General features: G+C 45.6%; 1 protein-coding gene across 1 annotated transcript in view; it reads right to left on the bottom strand.

Annotated features, from left to right (window-relative positions):
- Positions 1 to 3,297: 3,297 nt before the first annotated feature.
- The window catches only part of FOXO3 (forkhead box O3), a gene marked incomplete at both ends in the record, with an annotated part of 122,633 nt that continues 113,389 nt past the window's right edge, over positions 3,298 to 12,541 (bottom strand). Inside the window, one exon of the mRNA XM_080700385.1 lies at positions 3,298 to 3,384. Within this exon, the coding sequence (XP_080556511.1) occupies positions 3,298 to 3,384 (87 nt within the window). The remainder of the gene's footprint in view (positions 3,385 to 12,541) is intronic.

Here is a 12,541-nt window from a genome sequence, read left to right as displayed (position 1 = left end):
CCTGAAGTCACCCTGAGACGGGGCATCCCTGTTCTGAGTAGTGAGCAATGATGTCCTGTTGTCAGGTGGGGAAGCAATACACACAAGGCTAAAAATCCACACCAAAAACAAAGTCCACCTTGTGGTACACATGTGCATGTGGTCCTCCCATCGGAGAGACAGACTTCTGAAAATATTTTTTGAAAAAAATTTCAGCGTTCATTATGTTGCAGAGGATTCAACAAAGGAGACAAACCTCAGATGTGTTCACAGTTAATGGGGTGTGCTGAACCCAGCGATGAGTCCCCTCGCTGGGACAATGAAGGCTTGTGATAAAGCTCTTTTCTAGCTTTGGTACAGGTATCAGCTTCTGGAGCCCCAGGAGAAGCACAGAGCCCCAGAGTGCGTGTCAACATTAGGTACGCTGCTTTCTAACTTCCCAGCACAGGGCAGGCAGCTCCCCGCAGCAGCGTACTGAGAGGCTGAGGGTGGCCGCACGGTTCTTAACCAGAACTCAAACGTCACAGCTGCCCACTCTGGGCTGGCAAGGCTGTAATCTGCTGAGGTGCCTTAGAGCAGAACATTTACTGTGAGGGGCACAAGACACTCAAGACGCAATGTGGTGACCAAGAGTGAGAGCAGGGTTCTGATAAAAGGACAGAGCACTCAAGCCATGCCTCTGCCCCGTGTGACCGTAGAGCCTGCTAGGCAAAGGAGGCCTGGCCTCTGTTGGGAGCAGCTGAGGGTGAGGTGCAGGGATCCTGGACCAGCCCACCATTCCATTCTTGCCTGACCCTCTTCTCTGGGTCTGGTAGGTCTTGTGGTGCTTAAGGCTGCACTTGACTGGCCCTGGTCTCAGGTCTCCACACACTTGATGTATAGATACTGTCTGATTTTATTTTAAAAAGAAGACAAGCATTTCCCATTCCATTTTCCTGATCTGTTTTGTGGTTGCCCTGTCTTCTGTCCCTCTGTTCCTCCCTCAGCTGTTTTCAATTATATTCTGATTCTAGGACATTTTGTAAGACACGGTGCCTGAAATCCAAAAAACATTGGAAAAGAAGAGAATAGACAACATGCCACATGTCCTAATGGAATTCAACATTTTAAAGCTGGAACACAGTAGAGGGCTGCCTTTCTTGCTCCCAAGCGGCTTCAAAAGCCTATAAAACTGCATAGGCAAGTCACCATGTTGGGAGTTAGGTTTGTTTCTTTGAACGCAGGAGAGAAATGCTGGGGGCTCTCATGATGGAAGCACGTGGGATTCTCTCTCCCCTTCCCCATCTCCCTCCCCGCTGGCTGCCCTGGCATCCCCACCCAAACAGCCAGAAAGGCAACCCCTTTTTGCTGATATTGGACAGTTCTTGCATAGAGCAGACTGCTAAAGGATCAAGGTAGTAGCTAGCATTATTATAAAGGAATACAGTAAGCAAGTCCTGCTCACTGACAAGCAGACCACGTGAACAGAATACATATTTTTAAAAATTATACATACTTTTAAAATGAAGATTATAAACATGTAGCAGTTCAGAAAAGGCATTATGCTACAGGTCTACTGTAACCACAATTGCACGACAATTTACAGATTCAGTCAAAGGCAGAGTGAAATCAAAAGGGCCATAGCTCAAACATGAGCGACCATCCGAGCGAGGGAGGAGACGTGTGACAATACCAAATGGAACTCTCCTTATGCTGGGAGCTGTGCTCGCCACCAATCCCCCCATGCGCTGGACGCAGGGTGCGTGAGGGGCCCCGATGGCTGGTGGTGGGTGCGGGGGTCGGGTGGCACGTCTGTATTGGTGCTCACTGCCACAGCGCAAGCATCAGCGGGAAATCAAGCAGGGAAGTCTGTGCTGAAACACTAGCCTGGATTCCTAACGCCCATGCACAAGGTTCCATTTTTGTACTGTACATGATAAAATATATTTATTACATTTATATGCCTAATACTTTTTATGCAAAGAAAGAGTCTTCATATATCACTTTGGAGAAGTATGTATATGCTGTGCTAATCAGAGCATTGCTACACCAGTTTCATATGTACCAAAGGTGTTCCCAACTATTCTACCAAAGGGGGTAACAAATATAATCACACTTTCTCAGGTTAAACAGAAAGCACCTATACAGCACCATAACTTTTTGAAAACAAAATAAAATGAAACCTTTAGAAGCAGGAAAGTAAAAACAAAACAAAAAAAAGTTAAAACTTAAAACTGTCCTATCTTGTATTTCCATTGTGTTACTTGTACAATTAAAACCTAAGCTTATATAAGAAAATCAGTTTGTATGCTATTGCCATTCACTCATACACTTCTAGAAGATCAGATTATACACAGCAAGGCTGAAAATAAAGATGCGAATTTCAAAAACAGTGAAGTTAGACCTGCCTTAGCATTGACTTGGTTTGTCCTTTTCACACATTTCTCGCTGTAAGCTTAATGCTCACCTGTAAGTTCCTTTCTTCTGCAAAGCAAAACAGGACACTTTTTTTTTTTTTCCTTTTCTCCTTAAAACCAAATCCTTTAGTGGCATTTGGCAATGAGTGGACAGCTGAGCTGATTTCTTTCTTGAAAAGATGCTAGCAGTTAGCCAGCAGAACAACACTGTCCACTGCATTAGCCAAGACCACAGGCCCCGCTGGCCTGCTGGCTGCAGAGCGGGAGCTGGGGGGCTCGCCCAAGACCACCCTGACTCAGAACTGGAAAAATACTGGGCCGGACGCCGCGCTCCACTCAATCTGCCTATGTGTGGTTCAGTCCTGGACGGGCGGGCGCGCACAGCAAACAATTGTGCCATTGTTCAGTTTTTAGAAAAGGATAGTTTTCTATCAAACAAAAGAAGAAAGAAAATCCCCCTCCAGTTTATGTAATGTGTTAGTTTATGGAGTTCCATGGGCTCAAAAGCTTGTGATGCCCAAAGCCAGAATGGTAACTGGTACGACATTTTCCTTCTGTTTTAAAATTTGCCAGGGGAAGGAAGGTTAACATTCTAACAGAAAAATACTGCAAGTGAATGTGTGTGAATAACTCAGAAGGCCAAAAGAAAACAAAAGCAGAAACAACACTTAAAACGTCCCATAAACCATCCCGATATTAAAACACCACAGAATTGCCAACGGGGGCTCCAGGTGTGCTCTGAAGGAGAGTGGGCGGTGCTGACGGTGCTGTCCTGTGCTGGCAGGTGGCTCGCCACCCCACACGAGGAAGATTTTGCATACTTTCATAGAGCTCAGTTCCAAGGGTAAGTGCTTCACCCAGGGTAAGGGGCCATTAACAGTCTCTGCTGGGTTAGGAAAATGGCGCGAGATTCACAAAGGTGTTAAGCTGTAAACGGTATCACTGTCCACTTGCTGAGAGCAGATTTGGCAAAGGGTTTTCTCGGTAGGTCTTGTGTCAGTTTGAGGGTCTGAAAAAGGAGAAAAGAAAGCCAGAGGTCACCGGGGCTTCAAACAGTCACAATGTGCACCTCAGGGCAGCTTCTCCGGCCTCCCCCTCTCCATCACGGAAGCCAGGGCACACACAGTAAGCAGCTTTGCTACAGCACTTCGAAGGTCTGACAATCTGAGAACAGAGCAAGAAAATTACTTACCTTATTTCTCATTTTGTCCTTATTATAAAGTCTTCTAAAGTTGAAAAGTCCAAAGGAAATGGGATCATTCATTTTGGGAAGTTAACAAATTAACAAAGAATATCAAGGGTACTTTAGCCCCACCAAGTTAGTAGGGGCAAATGAGATTGGTTCTAGACGTCTGAACTTTGGTTTACCTGGGACATGGGACTTTCATGCTAAAGCGGGGCAAGTTGGTCACCAAAAACAGACCAGCTATGTTTCTCTGGTTTTCTTCCACTGGCCAGGTGGACTGACTGAACTTCCTGGACACCCTTTCCATCAGCACCCCAATACCAGCCAGTGGGGTACCCCAATACCAGCAGGGCTGACCTGTCCACTTCCTACAAAGGCTTAGCAGGTCTTCACTGCAGGGCATAAGTAATCTTGACTTCACCATCATAAAAGGAACAAGTCATCTCTGAGTGGGCTATCATAGGGGTGTATGTGCAGGGGGGAGGGGTACTGGGGATTGAAACCAGGAGTGTTCTACCTCTGAGCTGCACCCCCAGCCCTTTTATTTTTTATTTTTTTGAAACAGGTCTCATTACATTGCTGAAGGCCTTGCTAAATTGTTGAGGCTGACCTCAAACTTATGATCCTCTTGTTTCAGCCTCACAAGTACTAGGATTATAGGTGTGTGCCGCCATGCCTGGCTGGAATTTGACTTTTATATTAAAAATCTGCAGAGAAAAAAAATTATACAATACACAGAGCCAAACATTCCCCACAAAGCCTCCTCTTAACAACCAACAACATCATTATAACTCCAAAAGCCTTCAGTGGAAAAGCACAGTAGAGGTTTCCCCTGAGCATCTGAATTTAGACGAGTCCTATCATACTTCATGTGACCACGGAGCCCAGAAGTGTTAAGAGGATTAACAAAAATAGTATGCTCAGATGCAGCTAATAAAACTGATGCGACAGGGCTCAAGGCATGAGATCTTCTGTTTGCAGATATGGCAGCTATCATGCAGGTAAAGACAATGGCTATAGGTGTAGGCCAAGATGTGGGTAGAAAAGAGGTCTTGAGGCTCCAAAAACCCAAGATCTCACCAGATCATGTGACTAAGTAATGAAAAAAATATACCAGTAACACACACACACACACACACACACACACACACACACACACACACACACACACACACACACAGAGTCTCCTCTGTCACTCTGTCTTTGCAGGCCATCTTACCTTTCACTACTGACATTTGCAAAGAGTACAAGACTTTGTATTCAGAACGTTACATACCTATGGTCATTCCCAACTTTGCTATCGCTCCAAAGAGGAGGAGCTAGGTTGTTTTACTGAAAGCAGAGATGGTCAAGCAGGAAAAGCAGCCCCTTTCTTTCCACTGACCCCTAGTACTTTGTTTTCCTGGCTGAAGGTTTTGTGGGAAGCATTCTTTGCTTTGCAAAGTGACTACACAATATTATCTCAGACCATAAAACAATGACTTGCTAATTTCAGAGGAAGAAAAAGCCACTGTAAATCCCAGCCCTCAGTATCTGCGAGGTATGTGGGTTGCTGAGAGCTGGTGCTATTCTAAGTACTCTACCTGGGCCCCAGAGGCATGATCAGACAGGGGCTCCCAGGTAGAGTCTCTTGAAGGGGTTTTGTTTTTTCCTTCACAGTAACACTTAGATCAAAATCTAACATCACTATGCAAGCAGTCATCAGGGAACTAAGGTCCCCAAGTCCCGAGCCTGACTTTCTGTTAAGTGCCAAGGGAAAACTGGCAAGGTATTACCTAATCCAGACCCCCTCCCTGGATCCCTCTGGTGTTAATTATTCTGGCGGAAACTAGTGTACAATGGGGAGGTGACACTTCACTCCCCAAGTACAGATGCAGAGCATGCTCTTGCTTTGCTGCTGGGGCTGGGCCAGCCCCGAGGGGGGAGGAGGCTTAGGCCCCCTGATGAGGCAGCCTTCCAGGCAGGACAAGCTACAGCCCTGAAACCAGAGACAGGAGGCCCCCTGGGACCATCCAAAGCAACACCAACAATGATCCCCAGGCCACACACCATTCCCTTATCAAAAGGCCCAGAATCTTCTGAGATCAACATCATTAAAAGCAGGTGCACTAATTGTAGCTCCTTCCCCTTTCTGAAGACCAGGCTGGAGCCTTCTGTGACACTAGGTCCTGGACCTTCCTCCAAGGTCTGACAATGCTCTCCCAGGGAGGCCCATGCATGAAGCAGCCTCATGCCTACAAGGAATAGATGGAGGCGGCTCCTACAGAGAATACATTCAACACAGGAACTCTCCCTCCATGCATCTGAAAGGCCACTAGTTTTTCTCTGTGATGGAAAGAAAACAGACTACAAAATATGGTGAGAACAAAAGGGAACCAGATAAAACCTGAGCAGAAAAAAGATCATCCTTCTAAGAGGAAAACCTGGATCCCCATTTATGGTAAAGACCCAGGTAATAAAAATCAACACCCCAAAAGCAGCAGTTCCTCTGCCTTAGCCTTTTAGCAGCTCCTCTATAGCTCGCTGTCTATTTATGAGTCAAGGACCAAGAGTAGAGAAGCATGGTCAGTGAGGAAAAGTGAGTTAACTGGCGACGCAGCTGGGAACTCAACGGCTCTCAGCAGGGGCCTGAGCGTTTTTGGGTTTGAAGGATGCTGAGATCACTCGTGTGTGTGTGTGTGTGTGTGTGTGTGTGTGTGTGTCGCACTAGAGAGTGAACCCAGGGGCATTCTACCTCTGAGATATACCTCCAGACCTATTTTATTTTCTTATTTAGAAACAGTATTTTGCTAGGCTGATGAGAGTATCACTACTTGTGGAGGCTGTCCTTGAACCTGTGATTCTCCTGCCTCGGCCTCCCAAGTACTGGGATTACAGGAGTGCACCACCACGCCTGGCTTCACATCACTCTTGCACAGATTGAAGTACCACCCTTTGGCTCACTGGGAGGTGATGTGTGTGTTGATGCCCTTCTAGTTTAATAACATATCAAATTAAGCAAAACTTTTGGAAGGAAAAAGAAACAGAAAGCTGATGGAACTACAGCTGTTACTTTGCTGTTACTAGGCAATATACCAATTAGCAGTAAGTATAAAAATGCCGCCCTGTCTCACCAGTGACCTTCATTAAGAGGGAGACGATGTCCTCTTTACTCTTCCTCCCTCTCCACCAAGCCAACTATGAAATTGGGCCGTTGATGCAAGGAAAATGAAATGGGGAGACCAAATAAATGAGGAGGCCCATTCTAAAAATATCTGTGGATGCTGTCATCTGGTCTCTGGTGAGAGCCAGTCCCTCTGTAATCCTGGCATCTGTAGGGAAGGCAAGCTTCTACTTAATTATCACAAAGTCACATGATGTTCTAAGAAAGGGGAACGCCTCCAAAAGCTACAGCGAGCATAACAACCCCAATCAGCTTTAATCGGGAGATGGAGAAGACCTGTCCTCACTGCTGTCTTCTCACAGCTTAATTCCACGGTGAGAAGCATGCCTTTGTCAGTACGGGTTTGGTCTTAACAGAGAAGGAATAAAGACCCCAATACCAAATATAATATGGAAGAAAAACGAGACTGCAGGATGGAACCCTCACGTCATCAAATCCATGAAGGTTATCAACCTTTTGAGAGAGGTTTGGAGGAAAGTGTTCCTGAAAAACAAAAGTGTGACAACATACTCTTCCCTCTTATAAAGCGACTTAATAATTTAAGCCAAACCTGCAACCCCCAGGGCAGCTTGAGGACTAAATATGGAAGACTCGGATAAGAAAAGGAATGGATCCCGTGATCTGACCGGAAAGCCTGTGTGGAGTTCAGAAAGGGCGGGGGTTTCAGAGCTGTTAACGTCTTCACCCCAGTACAGACCAAAGAATGCCTGCCTGCCTGCCCCCTTCTCTGCTTTCTTCTTTTTTTTTTTTTTTTGGTGGTACTGGGGATGGAACCCTTCTACGTCTGGGCTACAGTCTGAGACCTATTTTATATTTTTTTATTTGCAGACCTATTTTATATATTTTTATTTGGAAACAGGGTCTCAAGCCAGCGAGGCTAGCTTCGAACCTGCACGATCCTCCTGTCTCCACCTCCCAAGCACGGGGATTACAAGCGTGTGCCACCATGCCTGGCCTCCTGCTTTAATCTTATAAGAACTGAAGGGACACCAACCTGAACCTGTCACGGGCCACAGTCATTTGCCAGCATCAACCAAGGCCTTTAGAGTTAGTATCATCCCCTAAACAATATTTTGGTGGGTCTCAGGTTAGGCAACTACATCTAATTTTTTTTGAGGGGGTGTGGTGTGTTGTGTGTGCGTGTACATGTGTGTGTAGTACTGGGGATTGAACCCAGGGGCATTCTACCTCTGAGTTACAACCCCAGCCCCTTTTTTTTTTTTTGGTCTTGAAATAGGGTCTTGCTAAGTTGCTGAGGGTGTCCTAGAACCTGCGATCCTCTGTCTCAGCCTCCCAAGTACTGGGATTACAGGCATGCATCACCACACCCAGACACATCTAATTTTTAAAGACCAACTGGAGTTTTTCTCCACAGGTAAAACATTGTGCAGCTGGGGAAACATGCTAACCACTCTGGCTTGGTCATTTTTCATCATCTTCTAGGTTGGAAGAGGTGATGGAGAGGTTGAGATGTTTGTGAAAGTATCCTGGTGGTCGGCAACAACTGGGGCCAGCCCACGAAGGTCCAACCCTCGGCCTTCCCTGCGGGCCACGTGGAGGCAGCTTCTATGCCTGCCAGGGAGGGGGACTTAAGATGTGTAGCTCTGTAAAAATCCATTTTGGTGACGCCGTCAACTTGCCATCTGGGGCACTGAATGGATTACGAAGACAAGTGAACAGGGAGTGAGTTTCCGCCAAGCTGGGGGCTAGGCTATATTCAGTTGAGAAGCCTCCCAAAAGGAAATTTTCGAGGAAACCGGGTCCCTGGTACTTTCTAATGGACAAGTGAACACTTATGGAGAGGGTGAGAATATTATATGAAAGCTTAGAAGGTGCAGCTTTTAATGGTAAAGGTGACAGGATGATAAAGGAAAGTACTGGACTACCCACACTACTTAAAAAACACAATCAGCTTAGCCTGGGCAGAAGCGTAGCTTGACTTTGTGCGAGTGCTGTATGTGTCCCCTACCAGGAATGCCTGGGCTCTTGCAGGCCCCTCAAAAGCCTCTGGGACACTTCGATGCCCAGACCTGGCATGGATGGCCCTTCCAGATATCTTTGTGTTGTGCTGATAGACAAAGAGGGAAATGAGGTGGGAAGGGACCATCCTAGCCTTTCATAGCTGAGAGACAGACAGCTAAGCAGAGAGGCACTGGTTTTTCTGTTCCTTAAAGTCTAGGAACTATGATGGCTGACATAGGTTTCACAGGAGTGGCCTTTGTACACTGAGGCAGGGATTGTGTTAGCCTATGTTCTTCCTGTACCCCTGGAGAAGGACACAGCAGATATGTGACAGGTGTAGTCCACCTGTAACCTCAGTACTTGGGAGGCTGAGCCAGGAGGATCACAAGTGTGAGGTTAGCCTGGAGAACTTAGTGAGACAGGGTCTCAAAAAAATAATAATAATAAAAAGAGGGCTAGTGCTCAGTGGCGAAGCACCCTGGATTTAATCCCTAGTACTACCAAAGGAAAAAAAGAAAAAGAAATATGACAGGTTGCTGACTTACTATAAACAGCAAAGTTGTTGAGATTTATTTTCTGAAGATTAAGATTTTTCAAACTACACATTCTAGTACATAATTTAAGATTACATTCTCTTAGCTACTTTTTTTTTTTTTTTTTTTTTTTCGGGTCTGGGGATGGAACCCAGAGGCATTTGACCTCCGAGCTACATCCCTTGCCCTATTTTTTATTCTTTATTTTCTCCCAAGAAAGCCCTAGAGGTCTGGGAGCAGCTCTCCATTTCTGAGTGGCCTGAGAGGGCCTGGCAGGAGGAGAGCCAGAAGAGGCAGGTGGAGTTTCTTCAAGGGCTTGCAGCTAGCCTCTGGGGATACCAACAGGCCCCCTAGGGAGAGCTGAGGCCAGACAGCCGGGCTGCTCAGGCAATCCTTTAAAGGTGCTAATGGATATTTGGGGACCTCATATAGCCTTATCTTTCCATCTGTGGCAGAAGTTATCTTTGAAAGTGTAAAGCACCAGCCCTTTCAAATGAATAATCCCAAATTCTTAGGAATCCTAGGGAACATAACTTCCAGAAATCAAAGGTGCCACCCAAAAGGCACACACTACCTGTTTAACGAGAAGATATGGGATTCTAGCTGAGGGCAGCAGTCATTTGTACCTCTAGTATAAGACTAGTTTGTGGTTTCCTATATTCTGGATTCGTTTTGAGAACTTTAAAAATCAGAAACATTAAATAACTTTGTAAAAGGTGCCAAAAGACAACAGACCCTATCAGAGGCAGTTCTTCTAAGAGCCAGCCTGGCACAGGAAGGTTAAATTTTAACCTCGCTTTCTAGATAAGCAAACACTCAGAGCGAGTGCCTGACTCATGACACAGCCACAAAGGGGAGCTTTCCCTTCCTGTCCCACAGGTCCTCTGCCACACCACAGGACCTCACCCCATTCTGAGGAGGCCGCAGGGGAGGATTTTCAGACCCACAGATACCCTTGGAGCTGACCCCAGGGACAGCGTGAAGTGGGCAGCTGGCTCTCATCCAACGGTGATGAGTGGGCTTGTCAAACCAGTGTAAATTACAGCAGGGGTCCTGCGGGCTTTCAATAGAATCCAGGGTCTGGGTTCAGCGTGAACTCTGGCCTATTTGTACAGAGCCCCTGTGGTAATAGAGTCTGCATTTTTATGCACCAAAGACATGGGGAAAATCCCATGTGATGATGGAATAGGGCCCTTTAAAGCAGGGCTGGCCAAGACACTTGGGCATGGAAGCTTGGAGTCTTTGCTCCGAACCTCACATGTGAGTCAGTCTTTCAGTCTCAGATAAATGCTTGTGTAAGCCATGCCTCCCTTGAACAGGGGAGATGCTATTTGATTCGCCTCTGTCCCTGTGCCCACCAGGTACTCAAGTTTCACTTAGTGAATTCAGGCTTTTCTTCAGCATTTCCACTACCACATCACCAAGTAGCTAGCTCAGCCACAGGGAGAATATACTCCTGTGGCTTGATGCAGGGCCAGGGAGAAGAAGAAACCCCTAAGAACTGGGAGGAAAGGGTTCTCAACCCACAGTTCTCAAGAGAGCTGCTGGCCTCTTTCAGCAACACTCTAGGACAGGATTCTTAAGGGACAGGTTCCTTAGAACACCTGTTCTATGGTTTCTTGAAGACAAGTTTGATTCAAATTGAGAAATTTAAGAACACTTCATGACATATCCTACCCTAGAAGGTTCAAAATGTAACTTTTAAGGCTTTAAGAAATCCTGCTGGAAATACCCCCCCACCCCCCATTTCTCCTTGTTTGACATATTTCCTGTGCTTATCTGACCACGGGATCCATTTTCTACATTATACTCATGAATAACTTCAGGACAAGTATTCTATAAAACATTCTGAGAAACACCTGACCCTAACTTAGGACCTCTAAGTACCTGAAATATCACTAAGTCCCACATCAAATTTTTAATTCATTTTGGCTTCTGAAACTAAATTTCAAGACAATTTGGAGTATGGGGCAAAGCAATGCTTTAAACTCAAATGAACTCATCAAAACCACAGTGATGTGGGTGATGCCTCTCACAAGGTGGAAAATCTTTCTCTTGGGAGTAAAACCCCACAGGCGTCTCCAAATCAGGGACCAGAAAGCAGCCACGCAGGTGTCCTCCCTGCCCAAGGCTGAGGAAGACCTCTGCAGGCAATCTCTTCAGCCAGACACAGAAATGGCTCCCGACCAGCCTTGCTCCCCCATATCTACACAGAAAGGCAAGCCTGTGACCCACAGGTGGCCCCCAAAGAGGACTCCACTTCTGACAGAAAGTGTTATTTACAAGTGTTGACTGTTGAGCATTGTAAACACTCTAAAAAGAAGTACGGGAGCTTAAAGCTCACAAGAATCACAAGTAATAATTCTGGTGATTTGACCCCATTTATTTTTGTCCCACACAAGCTCTATAGCCAAGGAGACCTCCCCAATAGCCATTTATAAGCACACTTGAAGTGGGAGCCATTCAGGCTCTGTGCCCATGCTTACCAGGCTTGCCAGAGATGAGCACAGGTGTGTTAGAAGACCAAAAAGCCCAGGAAGAATAGAACAGTCTTAGTGCTGGATAGCACTGCTTTTCAGGACAAAACAATATATATAGACAGTATACAGGCCTCTGTAAAAAAAAAAATCATTTTTCGTGGCTGTATCAATTTTCCTTTACTGTCATTAAAACTAAAAAGATTCAGTCATTTTCTGCAGAAATGACAGATCAGGCTTCAGTCTTTTTTTTGGTGGGGGGTATGGAACCCAGGGCATTCTACCTCAGAGCTATACCCCCAGCCCTAGTTTTATTTTTTATCTTGAAACAGGGTCTCACTGTGTTGCAAAGGGCCTAAGTAGTAGCTGAGGCTGTCCGCAAGCCACAATCCTCCTGTCACAGCCTTCCAAATGCTGGGATTACAAAAGTGAGCCCCCACACCCAGCTTAGGCTTCAATCTTTTTAAAAAGAATAAAGATCCCTGCAGATGCATAATTCTTCAGGCCAGCATACTATAACTAAAGATTACAGCCACAGTGTAAGTAACAGGGTACATTCTCCACCCAGTACATAACAGATACATATTGCCATGTTACATTCCCTAAAAACAGAAATATCCACATGAAGAAAAAACATGACACAGATAGCCAATGTCACCTGTATTTGGTTAGAATTAGTCCTAATTCCCCAACATAAATTTTAAACACTTGACAGAATCACAACATTTAAAAAATAAAACAGGCATCATGGATTTATCCCTTTTTGGAAGTAGCCTATGTAAATTCCACATGGCTTCCAGACTCATAGGTCACTATTTTCTTTATAGTTCCTACCATCACATAGA

Source organism: Muscardinus avellanarius (genome assembly GCF_963383645.1).
Source record: "Muscardinus avellanarius genome assembly, chromosome: 8".
Taxonomy (NCBI): domain Eukaryota; kingdom Metazoa; phylum Chordata; class Mammalia; order Rodentia; family Gliridae; genus Muscardinus; species Muscardinus avellanarius.
The sequence above is the reverse complement of the archived record's forward strand: the minus strand, read 5'-3'. Positions and strand labels throughout refer to the sequence as shown.